The sequence below is a fragment of the Scedosporium apiospermum genome (genome assembly GCF_000732125.1).
Source record: "Scedosporium apiospermum strain IHEM 14462 chromosome Unknown SEQ_SAPIO_0066, whole genome shotgun sequence".
Classification (NCBI taxonomy): domain Eukaryota; kingdom Fungi; phylum Ascomycota; class Sordariomycetes; order Microascales; family Microascaceae; genus Scedosporium; species Scedosporium apiospermum.
Genome location: NW_015971767.1, coordinates 53,891 through 70,633, shown reverse-complemented (window position 1 = coordinate 70,633; position 16,743 = coordinate 53,891). Strand labels below are relative to the sequence as shown.

General features: G+C 49.3%; 4 protein-coding genes across 4 annotated transcripts; 2 read left to right on the top strand and 2 right to left on the bottom strand.

Annotated features, from left to right (window-relative positions):
- Positions 1-2,310: 2,310 nt before the first annotated feature.
- Positions 2,311-3,565, bottom strand: SAPIO_CDS1452 (Uncharacterized protein; the record flags this gene model as incomplete). Its single annotated transcript, XM_016784723.1, has 3 exons — positions 2,311-2,734; positions 2,816-3,318; positions 3,422-3,565. The coding sequence occupies 3 exons, from the start codon at positions 3,563-3,565 to the stop codon at positions 2,311-2,313; spliced, it is 1,071 nt and encodes a 356-aa protein (XP_016645480.1).
- A 4,701-nt stretch (positions 3,566-8,266) lies between these two features.
- SAPIO_CDS1451 (uncharacterized protein) lies at positions 8,267-8,705 on the top strand (the record flags this gene model as incomplete). The annotated part of the gene is made up of 2 exons (XM_016784722.1): positions 8,267-8,453; positions 8,515-8,705. 2 exons carry the CDS (start codon positions 8,267-8,269, stop codon positions 8,703-8,705), a joined length of 378 nt encoding a protein of 125 aa, XP_016645479.1.
- A 2,650-nt stretch (positions 8,706-11,355) lies between these two features.
- On the top strand, positions 11,356-11,701 carry SAPIO_CDS1450 (uncharacterized protein; the record flags this gene model as incomplete). Its single annotated transcript, XM_016784721.1, has 2 exons — positions 11,356-11,520; positions 11,624-11,701. 2 exons carry the CDS (start codon positions 11,356-11,358, stop codon positions 11,699-11,701), a joined length of 243 nt encoding a protein of 80 aa, XP_016645478.1.
- Positions 11,702-14,533: 2,832 nt separating this feature from the next.
- Positions 14,534-15,272, bottom strand: SAPIO_CDS1449 (Hemerythrin HHE cation binding domain protein; the record flags this gene model as incomplete). The annotated part of the gene is made up of 2 exons (XM_016784720.1): positions 14,534-14,863; positions 14,943-15,272. 2 exons carry the CDS (start codon positions 15,270-15,272, stop codon positions 14,534-14,536), a joined length of 660 nt encoding a protein of 219 aa, XP_016645477.1.
- Between the last annotated feature and the right edge of the window lie 1,471 nt (positions 15,273-16,743).

Here is a 16,743-nt window from a genome sequence, read left to right as displayed (position 1 = left end):
CCACATTGGTTCAGCTGGGGCGAGGAGATTTCGCCTTGGTTCAGCTCGGGAACGCGTGACTTCGACTGCCTCTGCCTCCACGAAACTCCACAGTTAATATTGAACACCACCAACGACGAGACGCGTTGAAAATGTCCGAGAGCCGCCATTTTAGGAACGTGCCCATCAACGTTTGCCTACGGGCGGCCCCCAGGATCAATACAGGCATCCTCAATCCTCAAGGATACACACATCCAATGGAATGCAAGCGACGAGGCCCTCCCGGACGGCCTAATCGAATCCCCCGTTTTCTCCAAACCGACACCAACTGAATACTTTTATTCCACCGGACTTCTCCACATCAACTAATAGCACTAGTGTACAATCCGAGGCCTTCATACGATGTCTACAAGTTGTGAAATTCTAAGAGCGGAGCAGGGAGCTCCTTTCTTACAATTTATCTGAATATCCTTGGGGCTGACCTAGCAAGGCCCAAAAAATCCTTGGCGCTTGCCTTAAGATGAAGAAACTGGGCGATGCACAGCCTGTAGCAGTGTACCAGCTTTGGCATCCCGACTGCCCCCGAACTTGCTTCCCTGGACACTGCTCACCACGTACACCAGAGGAGCCGGTGTCATCCAGCTCTTCCAATGCCTCGGGCTCTCTGGAATCCCAAATGACTACTGCCTGACGTTTTATGGTCACGCTTCCCATAGTACAGGCAATAGCTAATGGCTTGGTGCGGCTTTATTTGCCCTTAATATCTCATTTTGCTTCTCCATGGTCTTAGGCGGTTCTCTCTCGGCGATCAGTGTCTCTCCCCACGACCTTATTGAGGGTACCCGAGAGCCGATATGCTAGTCCAGCCCGGGTATCAATATCATTAGTAAAATGGCGCCAAGCGTTATTGTATCTTCGCTCGTATGTCCGTGGCATCTGATTCTTAGTCTCGCAATAGCGTCGGGAAATAACACGTGGGCCAGGAAACAGAAATTGACTGGAAATATACAAGCAATATATCGACTTAGAATCTTCTTAACCTACATAGTTCTCAACTAACACAGCCTTGGATGCTATTTTTAGAAGACGGTGTCGGGACATCAGTGCTTGCTGCATAACGACGGGATTGGAGCCTTTAAACATCCACTATTCACGGCTGATGCCCTTGAACCCTCTTTGTAGTCACTACGTAAGGCTCAGTGTCAAACTAAGCGGCTTCCGCAGCCAGTTCAACGGTCAACTTCTTGCCCTAACTATTGAATTTAAGTGAGATACGATATCATAAGTGCATCATCCCATCCAACCTTCACGCTCAGGTCTCTGGGCGCATCGACTGGACTGACACCGACCTATATATGGCAGCATCGTTGGCCGTGTGTTTTGGCTTGACTTTAAGAAGTCAAGATCTCTTCCAAAAATTGTGTAGCTGATGCATTTCTATTATCTGTTTCTATATCAAGATCCATAGTGTCTGGCCTCGCGGTGGTCATTTCCGAAGGTTTGTACATGCTTTTTCCCAACCTTCGCGTGCTAACTAAACTTCTATTTCCTCTAACATACGGTTCCCAATTCCCAAATTGTCAATTGATACTATTCCCCTAAGAACTATTCGTTATGTCCGCCATTTGCTCATGGGACCCACGCTCTCCGCTGCCTCCATTCAGAGCATTGCCAGGATCAGTACGTGCTCCACCCGGTTAACAACCCCCTCACGAGATCCCTATTGACTGTGTATGCATTTGCTACTTACTTCGCCTTACCGCAACGTTAGAGTTGGGTCCTCGGAAAGTGGGTTATTTATTAGTACTGGCCTCAGCCGAGGACATGGGAAGTGAAACCCAAAGACCCTACAGATGGAAGATTCTATCATTGTAGAGTACACGGGACAGGTGAAGGCACAGGCCCGCCAACTTTGTACATGAATGAACCGCTCCCACTTGCTTTTTTCCAGTAGTCACAGTCGTATCTTGTTCCTTTGGACACCCACGTGTTAACGCATCAAAAGGGACCGGAAACACAGCAGTTAGAGTAGGGTGAACACAAGAGGACATATGGCCGAATTTACAAGTAGAAATACGGTAAAATATCTGTCCATTATGTTCCAATTCTGCAACAATTTCATTCATTCGTTCCTATACACGTTCCAGGGGATGTATTAAGATCTCCTCTCTGGGATGTATAGGCAACAAATATGGCCCAGCCACTAAAATAACAAGAGGTAATACATATAATCTACAAAGAGACACCAGCCCTCGTTGATCTCTTCGCCTAGACATTTCAATCGTTTAGCATTCTCATTATAATAACTATCAAAATCGCATCTCCTCAGACTCAATTTGTCCGAAGGTTAACCATGCAGATCTCGCTCTCAGACGCGCTCTCTGGATCCTCCCACTTTCTTCTACCGCTCCCTTGGATCCTATGGCCATATATGGCGTGTGGCGTCGCATCATGTATTGCTTGGGGACTCTCGAGATCGGCATGGGGCGCGAGCTGGGCGCTCTGGCGACCGAGACGGCCATAACTATGGGGTTTGCCATCACCATTCTGGTGGCTTATCCCATGGCCCTGGGTGCTCGACAAGATCTTTAGCTTGCGGAAGAGCGGCCTGAGCGTAGCCAAAGAGGAGGCCGAGAGTGCCAAGCCGATCTCAACAGTCGACCAGATGGCGAAGTCGGTGAAGTTGTACAAGTACTCATCATTCTGAAGGAGTTGACTTGCGTAGGGAAGACGAACAATCGTGGCAACAGATGCTCTGTGCGGGTATAATGTTAGTCGTTTGATTTTTGGACGCGGCAAGTGTGCGTTTAGCTTGCTATCATGGGATTGCACGCACATGGAACCAATCGTTAAAACGATGATAACCGAAATCTTGGTCCGGCGATCCATTTTCGCTTTCCAGAGAAGGATCATGGGCAGGATAGCTAGGGCCCAGTCGACGATGATATTTAAAATTGACGCGATGAAGGTCGGTATAATCGCGAATTTCGTATCGTTCACATGCCCCGGTGGCGGATTCGGGGCGAAACGTAGCCAGTAGTACTCGACGGGCTGCGCGGAGAAGATGTCGAGGAAGAAATAAAACGCATTGTAGACGCCAACGACTACTAGCATCACCCAAATGAAAATTTTCATCCATCGGATGTGAGAGCAGATGCGGAGCAGCAGCAGGCCCACGATGAATTTCGTTAGAGTCGAGATGACGATATAAACTATGGTGGCGAAGTGCCTCCACATAAATGCTACTGGCCGATCCTCTGGGGGAACAGCGGCGAGGTGCCGTCCTGTTCCATATTTGACTGAGAGCAGTGCAAACGATGTGTAAACGACATACAGGATCTGGCCGCCTTCGAATTAGCCGTTGGCAATCTCAAAAAAGAGCATCGAATGCAACATGAAGCGCCAAGTAAGTTGGCGGGGACGTTCGCTTGGGGGATCGTACCAGGGCCACAATTGCCAGCCAATCCTCAACGCCAAGTCTTTTGACAATGAACGCCATGGTGTAACAGCGGAGTGCAACCGTCACGACGCAGAGGACGAGCAGAAAGATGAACACCGCCTGAAGTTGGGGCCCACGGTCGTACATGGTGTCAAGATGTGCATATCGAGGTCTCAGAGGAGTAGTGTGCCTCGCGGCCTCGAACGTTCTTAGTTGTTTCAGACGACGAGACGTCCGTGATTTAAGAGAGAATTAAGTGGCATAAAAATATTCAACGGCTTGACATTACTATTTGAAAGCCAGTGCACGACGTTGAGAGGAGGAACTTTCCCTTTATCATCGCTCGATGTCAAAATGTCCCTGTTTCTTGTCAGCGCAGGGCCCGCCTTGCGTCACATGCGTTCGGCCAGGATACGTTTCTCTGGATGCGGCCTGGCTTTACTGAGCTGTCGTGTTCCGCCCTGATGTGGGATTGTGGCGCACAAACCGAGGCATAGAATATGGGGCGCCTTCTCTCAAACCGGAAGTTTCGCCGAAGAAAGGGCTGCACACGCAAAAACTAACATCGACAATTGCCCGAGTAGTTTGCCCTCCCAGCGCACTATTGGTCCACCCGTATCTCCTGTCTTCGGTGTCGATTTCGATGCAGCCCCACGGCCTATCAATCTGGACACGCCGGACCTCTGCCATTCCCCAGACTGGGTCACCGGTGTCGAGAGCTAACGCCAAGTCGTCCAAGCGACATTGAGACCAAGCTGAACTTTCTTGTGAGGCCGTTCTCGACATTTAGGGAGAAGAACCAGACGCAATCGTCCGTGGTTAAGGAAGTGAAGAATGTCGAGTCTCCGAGAGCATCGGCGGGGGTGAGTCGGTTTCCTGAGATGAAATGGCTCTGTCACGTCTGCGTACTGGCTCGTCTCAGGTGTTGCAACCCGAAATTAGAAAGATCAATCATCACGCCCAGACAAGATAGTTCATGTCCGTTGTGGACGTGGCTGATAAGCTACATTCGCAGAGCCGTACAATTCGGCCGTCGAAAATTTACACCTATTTTATGGTCGGCCCAAAAAGAAGGGTCAAGACTGGAGCAATTGACGCAGCTGGGGGTGGGAGCGAGCCGGAAGGAAACCAGAGGGTCGCCAAGGGCCGGTAGGGCCAAATTCTTAATACAGTGGATGGGGGCTTCGTAGCTGGAAATTGATTGCGAACGGTTCGTTTGGATGACGGAGCCATTGGCCACTGTCCTTAGATGTGGGTTCGATCGACGGAGATGATGCGACTCTTGATGTCTTCAATTATGGGTCCGATGGGTCTGTTCCTATTCCAAGTACGTGTAAAGGCATGGTACCATTCCACAGTCGATGATAGAATCCGACAGTCTGGGCTAAGCGAGGGATCAAAATACAGGGGATTTGAGGAGATGGCCCTGCAGTTGGGATGGTTGGAGAATTCCCCCAACGCACACCTCAGGGCTCCCCAATCAGTGCCTGGTCTTAAAACCAACCTAGTGCTGCATCTCGAACATCACAGAAATCTCGACTCAAGAAAATGATCGGCCCTCTTCAGTCCTGACTCTCCAATGAAGCTAAACTGGGTATAGCCCCAAACCGGTGCACCTTCCCGTTTTGATGCACTCCGGAGCGCTTGTGGATATTGATATTCTGACAACCTAAATTGGGCTTGTTCTCCACTCAGTTACAGGAAGACCACCAATTGATGGCGAACTTCCCCCTCCTTCACCTGAGGCAGAGGATTCTTCGAGACGATTTCTGATGCATGGCTCAGCTGTGGCTTGCTCGGTCGACCATGTTGGATGGCAGTGATTCGATTCGACGAGGAAAGGCCGGTAGTGTTGGCCTTAGTCGGGGGATTATTCCTGACGCATCGCAGTGCCCAGGGCTCAATTCTGAAGAGGGTACGTCTTCGATTTGTCGGCGATCTTTACGCCTTCTGTTTCTAGAATAATCCTATATGACGCTATCTAGGCCAAAATTAGGGTGATGAGACTTGGGCAGTCTCCATCGATCGATCTACAAGCTTCCTCCTCTACACTACTACCGCTTTCCCCAGCTCAGTTAGCGGGCACGTTGAACAAATTTTAACGAAGATTAATTTGACTTGATGGCACCTGAAGCGGAGCTTAGGTCGGTAGCTGGACACTAAGAGCAAAAGTTCTGCAAGCTTCCGAGCTCTTGGCACGAGGGCATTGTCCGCTTGCAGTCCTCGGTGAGAGGGACAGCCTTGTGTGGGACTGGTTCTGTCGGCAAATGTTTCCATGTAACCTCTTGCAATTCAACATGTGCAGGGGCTAATTCACCAATTGGTTTTCAGAATGCTTCGTGCCCGTGGCGAGAGAAAGATCATTGAGGCTAAGACACTCCACACCTCGGTAGTCCATAGATGAACGTTACTACTAGATTATCTCTGTCCAGGCCACTTTGATTGCAAGCTCCGAATGACCAGCCCATTTGGAGGGGATTTGAGGCCACGCACGGATCTGCACCAACGGCCGCATCGGCACGGACTGCACGCACACACACCATAGATTTGCTCGGGGTTGTCGCGAACAATCTCTATCAACAGTCAAATCACGACGTTGGCTGTTCTCCATGAGTGGCCATTTCTTCCGATTCTCGATGATGGCTGAGAAAGTTGGTCACAGTAGAATCCAACACGAACGAAGAGAGGCGAAAACAGGCCCTCTACACCCATTTCAGAGTACTATTATCGTGCGTTCCAGATGCGCATAATGGAGCCCGACGGCTCTACTTCGTACCCTCCCAAGGAGGTGAAACCACGACCCTCCAAGCGGCATCTCTTTTAAAAGTTGGGGGCGGTCCGTGCCCAAGATCGTTCTTAAGCAATACCTCCTTCTCCGGAACCCACAGGCCATTTTTGCAGAATAGTCACCACGTTCTGCGAGCCCAATCAATCCGAAAGTCGTTCCTAATAGGAAGCCAGTCGATAATGCCAAATATGTCTCTGCACGCAGTTAGGCGGTGTTACTAGTGTATTTTCTTTTCCCCCTCGCACCAACTTGCATCTGCCAGACGTAATATGGCATTAACTTATCAGTATGGTGCTGACAGGCGCGAATATCAGTGCGATGATAGATAGGATGGCGGACTACTTCGTACTGACTGTCGGTTTGCGAAACGAGCGAGTCCAGGCATGGGCGCGTCCTTGGCACTTCCTTGGACAGGGGGATTCTCCTTTGTCTATCTTAAAGCTTGGCTGGGGGGGCGTGTTACTAGGCCAGATTGGGCCTCGTCCGATCGTTCAAGCTTTTTAGTTGGTCTTCATCTTCGAAGTCGTGGATCTTTCAAACGAAAGGTCATCACCTCAATTCTCGGGCCTTGAGCCCTTGACTTAGCGATCTCCAGACCTCCAGAGGAGCCCGGCAAGACTGTCGGAAGAGCAAGAGAGCCGGTCGTCGCGCCTCGCTAGTTTGAGTTACTCATTCCTCTTGCTCCATTCCGAGACAAAGTCCCAAGCGTCCAGCAGGAAACTTAGTGAGCCAGTAATAATATTAAGATTTGCCCCGTAGAGCTAGAGCTGTAGATTGACGATTTCCCCACACCGTCGCTTCTCTTCGGCAGGAAATTGGGTTTCATTTGTCAAGGCAGTCACCCTGGTAGGTCACCCCACTAAAGTAATGCAACCACTCAAAGGTTCTTACCCCACAGAGCAGTGCCATTTACGTCTCCTCACCAATACAAGTAGCATTCATGATAACAAAGGACAGTTCTGGCTAGGGTCCTATCGTCGCCACCTTTTCGCTTTTGGAAGGGCTATTCAGCAGATCGCTAAGCAAGAGACATCGCGTGTTCAGGGCCGTGTGTCCACCGGCGCCAAAGTAAAAAATATCAAATTGGGAGCTCCACCATTCCCGTCACTACGCTACGTTGGGCGTTTGAGGGAGAAGGGGGGAAAAAAAATAAGAGGCGGCCAAAGAAATGGCAAAAAGAAAGATCAATTGATCAATTGATCGATCAGATGCACTAGCCCGGAATCGAACCGGGGGCTAGTCGAAGCTGCGTTTGATGGCAACGACCAATTTTACCACTAAACCACTAGTGCCTCAGCTGCTGTGTCGTGATACCTTCTCGACCGTGAGTTGTGATCCAAGGCCGTTCCAATTCGGTTCTCTGAATCTCGACGCAAGGAGTGGGTTCTGGAAGCATCATTTGGCTCTGCTCGTTCCAATTCTAAACCTACCAGAGGAGTCTCTTGCCCGAAAAGGCAGTTGTCTCTAGAATTGCAAAAGAAACATGAATCGAATACTTTGTAAATTATTTAATTTGCCTTCAGGGAAAGTGCAGCTCCTGATATCTGAGATGGAAGCATGTGACTCGATGTGGTCTCCCCAAACTTCTGGAGCCCAGCAACTCAGTCCTCAATTTTTTTTTTCTCAACAACTCGAGCGGTTCTCGTTTTCTCAGAGCTCCGACCGGTGGCCAGGCCAAGATGCCATGTCGCCGCAAGCTTAACAACTGCACTCGGCACTGAGGCCACTGATGACAAATCAACCTTTCCTGATCATTTCCGATGTGGGTGGAGCGCTTATTTAGCATGGTCCACGGCCACAGAAAACGCCAACCGATACCGAATTATTTTCGTTGAGAGCTTCGTCAAGCAAATCTTCGACTCCAACACGGACTGGAAGCGTCGATCCATCGAGGCCATCTTTAAGTTCTCACCCATGTGCCATGCCTTGGGCACGTACAAAGGCGTGAGCCCGACACCGACTAAAAGGAAGAAAGGTACACGCACAATAATTGGCTGACCTTTCAGCTTCGGACGTGTCACCCAGACGTACCGTTTTTCAAGCGGTTGACCACTGGCACAATGGAACGTGCCGATCGGGTGGGTGCGCTACGAAATCATCTCTACATTAATCACCGCTCCTACGGTGGCCTTGAGGTTTTGCCATCCGAGCTGTTCTATGCTGGCCGTATGCACACAGAGATCCCTGCCGATGAACAGTACCCCAAATCCCTTCAGCATCTCCGAGATTTCCTCGAGGGGTTCACAGGTAACACGCAGCAAGGTTAGGAGCCTCACATGCTCGTTCACCTAATCAAATCTTATAAAAGCTCACACTCCAAACTGGGCAATGAAGCGGGCCAAGGAACTCCTCGCCGACACTGAATTCCGATGGGTCAACAAAGTCGACAAGCCCGGTACAATCATGATAATCGCCCCCTACCGAACCACCATCAACAATTACTGCTTACTTGTTCATAACTTGAGTGAATCGGCTAAGGGAGAGTGGATGTACGAATAGTCGACACAGCGCAGGGCAATAAGGCGGATGTCGTCATTCTCGACCTCGTTTGTACAAGGACGCCCAGCTTCATAGACGATCTACACAGGCTAAATGTTGCGATCACAAGGGTGTGCCACAAGCAGAGATTATCCTGATGCATCCGCATATGATCAAGAGAAAGGTGGGGACAGAGCTTGAAAACACGAAGTATCTGCTGAAGATGTGGGAGGAATGCAATTGTCGTGGTCGCCTTATACACATCTAGCCTCCAAGGGTTAATGGATGGCGAGACATGAAGGATAAGGTTTTTGGACGATAAGCTTACTTGAAAGTATCTGATTCTCGTCATTTTTCTAACCTCAACTCTGAACTCGCATCCTCGAAGCAGTCTTGGTAGCGGCGTCAAGGAGAAGTGACCCTCTGCGAGTTGACGTGCGAATGGCGGATACAGCACAAGGAAATGAGGCGGACACAGTCATTCTTAACCTAGTTCGCACCAGGACATCCCGGGTTGAATATGTCGACCGCAAGAGCCCAGCCAGCCTGGTACTATCATAATCGTCGCCCTGTACGGCACTTCTAAACAGCCACGGCCCCCTTGTCCGCGATTTGGGCGAATCGGCTAAGGGAAGAGCCGACGTGCGAGCGGTTGATCCGACACAGTCAAATGAGGCGGACGTAGTCATTTTTTTGACCTAGTTCGCACCAGGACTCCCAACTCTGAGCATGGCGATCCCTGAAGCGATCAGTTTGATCATCCCTACATGACAAGAAAAAGGTCGTCGCGGAGCCCGAAGGCACAAAACATCTGCTGAAGATGTGGCGGCAGGCATGTGGCTATTACAAGGGCACATCAAACCGAGATTACTTGTTTGTTTCTTTTTGAATCGAGGTACGTCAACGTCACAACAGAATACCGGAGACAGGTTCTAACGCACTCCAGGATTAGCCACAATACCGAAAGACATCTAACATTGACGAAGCCACAACTCGGAAAGCTTGTGGACATTGAGCATTGATATCAATTGATGTACTTCGTTTCGGTCCTCGGCCCGGCACAACCGTATCTCCCCACGGCGGAGTAGGAATAGAAGAGGAAGAAATTGTGGGCAATTGTTATTGCCTCTGACCTTGGTCGAGCACGAGGTAATGGCCTTTCAGCTGGCCCGCACCGATTCGCCACTTCTTTTATTTTTCCTTAAATACATCCTAATATAGCGATAAAGAGAAAGGTGGGCGCGCCTTCCCTCTCAATCGCCCCGATATTGCCCATAAGACAATACTTTCCCTAGACGGCCAAAAGAGTGAGGAGCGTGTTTTAACGCAATGAGGCTCCCCCAACAGCCAGCAAGTCAACAACGATGTTTACGTCAGAATCGACAATCTTGAGCTGGGCTTCAAACGTCGATTCGTCAAACACCACGTGACCACGTACAAACACAACAACACATTGCCGCTATGAGTGGGAGGAACTTGTTTTAACCCAGAAGATCTTCTTCAGTAAACCCTCGTTCGGCGCCTGCAACATGAGCGGTCTGAAGTTTGCCTTTCCAGGTAGATCCATAACACGCCGGTGGTGCGTCGCCATCCTCCAGGTTTAAGATGAGAAGATTATAGGGGTTGTTAACGAATCCCGAGCCCATGTCAATAAAATTGGGACCTTCATATGGATGACACGCCTTCGCGCAGCCTCATTAAGGTCTTCATCGAACACATCAACTCCAGCTTGTAAAGTCGAATCCAGAGGCGTTTAGCAAGCTTGCTAAGGAACAAGTCCAAATTCTCCTCGTGTTTATTCAACACAAAGATACGCAGCTCTACGCTGTTATCAAGAGGGCCGGAGACATGGAACTTAGCACTCATACTGTCTGCATGGACTGGAAGGCTAGCAAAGGCAAGGGCTGAGCTGCCCACTTTGGGAACGTGGCGCTGAAGTGGAGATCGGGAGTGTCGACTACAAGCTTGTTGATACAATGAGCCTCAGTCATGAAGGAAAGACGGTAATTGTTGGATACGATGTACTCAGCAGCAATCTGATATATCAAATCGACAATCTTGATCTACACAAGTCACATAAGAGATGTCGATCATTCTCGCGGGCCTAGGTAAAGTGATAACTGAAGGCTCGTCCATGGGCGATTAGTGAGGCCCCTCTGCCCGAATCAGGGTCTGACCTAAGTGGCATTGAAACGGGGAGACCAATTGTCAACGGCGAGAACCCTCAGAGAGCTATCGCCAACGTTCTGACCGTCCTGATAGAAATTGGAACGGGACCTAAGTCCCTAGTTTCGTAAAGAAAGCAGGTTCTAAGGGAAGTATACTGGTATCGTTCTGTTGCTTTATTGATTGTGCCTTTGCTTCCCTAAATATCAATGGCCTAGCTTCTCATTACCATTCTCGATTATACTACTTATCTAAATAAAGTGATATGGTAAAATAATGGGATGGGCCAACGGAAATTCGGTCGAATCGACTGCGCCAGGCACCATATCGTTCCACTGCTGGGCCTGGCTCCGCACAACTTCTTCCAACATTTCCTTTTCCTGATCAACAACGTTTGTTCCTACAGTTATTACAACTGCAGATAGAGAGCGACTCCCCAAACAGAAGGACGACTCGGCCCCCGAAGGCAGCAAAACCAAGCATTGTCGACGGAGAAGATACCGAAATGGTACAGTTCAAGACCTCCTTCTTGTCTACCCTTCTTCTCGATCCCATCCAACCCGAAGATTTGCACTTCCGCTATCTCACCTCGACCACCACGCATGCGGTATCCCCATACATTGCTAAAGTCACTTCTTCGGTTGCCCCCAAGACTCGAAAGAAGGACGAGGTGAGCTCTCACATCGACCCTCTTCTTCAAAGAACTTCTTTCCGATCTGACCCTTTCCCCGAACATAGAGCCTGGTCCCTAATCGGCAATTCCCGAGAGCTAGTTCGAAACGGTCGAGCGCTACGAAAACCCTTCGGAAGACCCCTCGGAAGCTTTTGGTGTCCCGGCTGGCCAGAGCTAGCGGACGCTACATAGGGCGCACCCTTTTACCTGCGGGAAGGATATCGTTTTCCTGTAATCGATATCTTTTTGCCCGTGTACCTTTTCCATCACATATATACATATGACGCAATATCCATCCCAAAGGATATGCCGAGACGGCCCCGAAGATAAATGAAGAAGCTTTAAGAGCCGACTATAGTACATGTGGACGACCGCCCGCAGCGGGAACCACATCAAAATCGTCATCGATAATAGCTCCAGTAGCATTGGCGTCAAATGAGACACCAACCAGATGAACAAACTCAACATGCAGAAACAAGCGGAATCTCCATTGGGGACGGTACTGGAACAACCCTCGAAAAACAGGCCATTGCCAAGGAAACTGGCTTCCCTCAGTTGTTGTGAAGGGGTGGGGGGATGCAGTGCAGGATGAGGTTTGCGCTTTTATCAAGGTAGCTCCTTTGAAGGGAAGGCCCGTCACGTCCCCCATCGCGCTGATCATGGATTCCCTCGTACCATCCATTCGCCGAATCTGTTTTTAAACACGAATTGGCCACCGTGGATTAGCTTCTTCTCTGTACACTGAGCAGGATCTCTGGGTGCCGGTTACCGGAAATATTCACCGTGGATTGGCGTCTTCTCTGTACACTGAGCAGGATTTCTGGGTGCCGGTTACCGTTGTCAACGGAAATATTCACCATGAGTGGTGAGGTTTCAACCCGTTCCTATGCAAGTGGCTGCTTAATGTCCCTGTAAGTTGCGTGCATCTCCTCTACTTTTCATTCATCTGTCAGGAATAACATGTAACTAGATCTTGTTTCAGGCCGAAGATCAGGATGACCGTCATGTGAAGGGAATGACCACATGTCGACCGCAAGTAATGGCATATTAAATATCTCCGGACTGGCCGACCATGGTTAGGGTGGGCGAGACCGCTATTTCATTGCCTGCGCCTTATACGACCTGGGCCGTGGCAATTCTACCAGAAATGAGGAGGTACATGTAATTTCTCAACTTATCTGCTCATCGCGTCCTCTCTACTTGGCTTACATCGAACACCGCCCTTTTCTCACTTTCTAATTCATGGCTTGCAGCAGATTCCTCCATTCCCCGCAGCTTGTTCCTTACAGCACCGTTCTCAGTTGTAGATCTCAAGGCCGGCTCTCCGCAACCAGAGGTGCATTCCCAAGGGGTTCACTATGGCCCTTCTCTCCTAAGTGAGACGTTGTCTTCCGCCATCAGACTACCGATCGATACTGGCTGCCAACCTAGCCTACCTCGGAAAACATTCCAAGTACATCACCTAATAGAGACTCGTATCGGCTTGCGATAGCACCTGAGCCGTCATTCATAGGTGTTTACCGGGCTCTTGCCCCTCTCCGTTCTATGTGATATCGGCCGCTGCCGCGTAATAGGACTGGCGATGGATTATCAAGAGGATCATTGGAAACCTAAAAAGCCATTTCAACCCCCCTTCCCCCTCTACCTACTATCCCCTCTCCCTCTTACTAGAGGCTAAACAAAGGTTTTAAGCGGTTACAAAGTCTCACTGAAGAGTTATGGAATGTAGACAATGTATAGGCATGGAATGTGGGCCATCGTCCTGTTTCACGATGACGGATATCCTATGTACTTCAGATACTCTACGATTCATTTCCAATCACAGGGAGTTTAGATAACCCCAAATAGCAACAAGCCAGTTGCAGAGTTGACTTGCTAAATACCCATAGACAGATGGTCTGGGGGTGGGCTCAAGGATTCTTCCTGCGCTTCGAAGCACACGGCTGTCAAGCTCTTTCTCCGCATCAAGGATTCATTTTGGTGCCGCTGGGCACCTAGCTATGAACACTCGATGTCTTTTGTTTGACGCTGCTGAACAGCCGTTCCGAAAACGAAAAGGTGGTGACTACAGAGCCCCGGCATGGGGCCGGCCTGTACTCGCTTGCACGCAGTCATCATGCCTGATTATGGTAGTGCGGCATTTGTCCTTAGGACCAAGAAAATCGAACCCGCAACAAGCGAACCAATACGACGACTACCTTAAGGCCCAAGACAAAACTCGACACCAAGAATAAGACCACTAGGGGAACCAAGTCGCAAGGGAGAATCGCCAAGGACGAGACCCCAAGGAGGTCCCGACGAGGCATGAGGAGCAGCCGAAGCAAGTTTCTGAGGACTACGAAGGCCGGACGAGGGCATTCGCGGAGACGCCGCCTTCAAGCGAAAGTTACAGGAGGAGCGCATGCCTCCTGGAAAAGAAGAAGAACAAGAAAACTGGACCGATTGCGAAAGTCAGAGAGTCAACAGAGATTCATCGACCTGGCTCCTGGAATGTATATCAAACCTGTCTATGGTCGATTCGGAGAATACACTTGTCTTCAAAGACATAACTGATAAACATCGAAAAGCCTCACGGCCGATGGAGTCTAGCCAACCGCAATCGGGTTGTTATCGTTTCGGACGAGACAGTGGAGGAATTGGGTTTGGATTGGCTCGTGAGTGAACGTGTCCAGCCTACATCTTGACCTGCTATGCCATAAGTGGATTTAAACGAGCCCCCGTTTAAACGAGGCTTGATATTTCCCAAAAACCCAGCCTGAGAAACTACTGAGCGATGCAGTGCGTTATGTTAGAGGAGGGATGAAGGTAACTCAAGTGAATGCGTCATGGAGGTGATCCGTAGAGAAACATGGGCATGGACGTGCCTCGCCGTCTCCCCAATAAAGACGTAGCTCAATTTATATTGTTCCATGGTCTGCGGCTTATCTATGTCCTAATCGATGCACGAGTTTCCAGTCATAACCATCACAGTCATACATCATCCTAGCTTCCCACAGCACTGTCCAAACTGTCACATTGCCGATTTCTCTTCTGGATATTGCGCAAACAGCTCCCTGATCCTATCCAAAGGCGCCGCCAACAACGCCTCAATGTTCTCGAACGGTGGCTTGCTGGGTAAACTTGAATGACTCCTCGTTGGCGTCAGCATCTTGGTGCGCTGGAAGCTCCTGACCAATGCGTCCGACTCGTCGGCTGAGATGGCTTTCTCGAGAGCGGCGATGTCTTCATGCTCCTCTTCTTGGATGTGTTGTCTGAAATTTCCCCACAGGTTGCTGAGGGTGGCAATGAACTCTGGGTGATCGGCTGTCATGGCTTGTAACTCCTGAAGCTCCTTTCTCATCTGACACGAAAGCGCAAAGTTATTAGTATAGCCACTAGTATGCCTGCGGCGTGGGCTGTAAGGGTAAGCCCCTTCTTACTAGGAGGTGTTCTTCGCGGTCCTTTGCAGCTAAGTCCTTTCCGTCGGAGAGGTGCTTCTCAAATGCAGGGTAAACTAATAGCTCCTCCGCGATGGTGTGACGCGCCAGCTCCCACGCAAATAGGTTGCGCCAGCGAATCCTCTCTTCTGGGTCCTTGGCCGCGATAATGTTGTCATGGGCCTCTTGCAGCGCTTGGTGGTCCTGCTTGATGGCGTCCGAGATTCGGGCCATGAAGATGGCCGATGCGCCGAAATAGCGTTGGTGGTGGAAAACTATGCGCCGCCCGAAGACGGCAGGAGATATTCGCTTTGCGAATAAAGACGTAGCCATCTCGGCGGTATTGATCATCGACGCGTTTTGTGGTTAAATGTGACGATGTCGAGACGAGGGGCTGGTAGTGCGGATTCGGGATATGGTGGGAGAGAATCATGGGAAGGAATTACTAAGGCACTTGCCTTAAAAGCTTACGGATCTGAGGTGGCTACCTATCAGACTACAGGAAACAAGGAAGGGTCACAGTGACGAAATGGTGGAGGTCCATTTCGTAGGGAGGTGTCTAGATTCAGGACCAAGTGTTACTGTAATCAACCCAAATAGGCATCGACACTACGATCAACATGTTCATGTTCGAATTAATGCGGTACATGTGCGGATCTGCAAGATTCATGACATCAACCCGACTTCATCGTGACGATCCCTCGCCGACGCGCTTACTTCGCCGAAATACTGGACCATAAAAGTTACATTGGATTCCGGATTATCAGGAGCTAGTCTCGTGAGCTCAAGAAACTTGGTCCGCGACAACGGATAGGCTTACAAAATTCTCAGAGATTAAAAAAAAAGATAAAAAGAAGAAAAAAAAAAAAAAACGGTAGACGAGACATAGAAGTGTAAAGCAAGTATTTCTAATTAGAAGAACCAGTTTTATTAGTAACATGTAGCTGGCTTCTATCAGATAGGTTCCCAAAGGCTGCACTATTTCAAATACCATATTTTCCAAGCTCCATAGGAAATTCTAATATAGGACACATAATACTTTCATTTTCTGCTCAGTCCTTCCTTCTCCCCTTGTTCACCTTACAATATAATCGTCTCTTAACCAGCCTTTGTTCATATTATGTGTATGATATATGATATTTTCATTTTCACTCTATTACTTTACATTTACCCTACTTGCTCCTTCACTTGCTCTTTGACATACTCCTTAAGTTGAAGCTAAGATATTATTCACTCTTTCACTCTCTGTCCATCAGCTGTTAGCACTAGATATGCTCCAAGCCCTCACTCTTATATCTCCTTCTGCTTCATCTTGCCTGTCTTGCCGCCAACTTTCCCTGACCTAGCTAGGACATCTCAAGGATAGAGGAGCTGAGGGGTAGAGGAATAACAAGGCCTTTGCAGGGCTTATTTACCAGTCCTCTAGGTCTGCTGCAAAGCACGAAGCTCCTTTCATTTGGTCCTTTCCATCCCTCAAGTTTCTCTTGCATCAACTCTTACCCATTCTCATTCCTCTCTGACTTATTAACATTGAATATTTGTCCCTACACAAAGTAGATTTAGCTCCAATTCCTGCTGAAAAGAGTTATTGTAATCTTAGAGAACAATTATCAAGATGAACTTAGAGCACAGGGACTCGTAGCCATGGTACAATGAACCGGAGTCAATGAATTATCGCGGCAGCTTGGAATTACCCCAACACGGCTCCGCCCACGCCCCCACGCGCCCTATAAAGCTCTCCCACAACGCTGCCCCCTTGCCACAAGGCGGCCTCTGTCAGACTCAGTCGACACTGCGGCTTCAT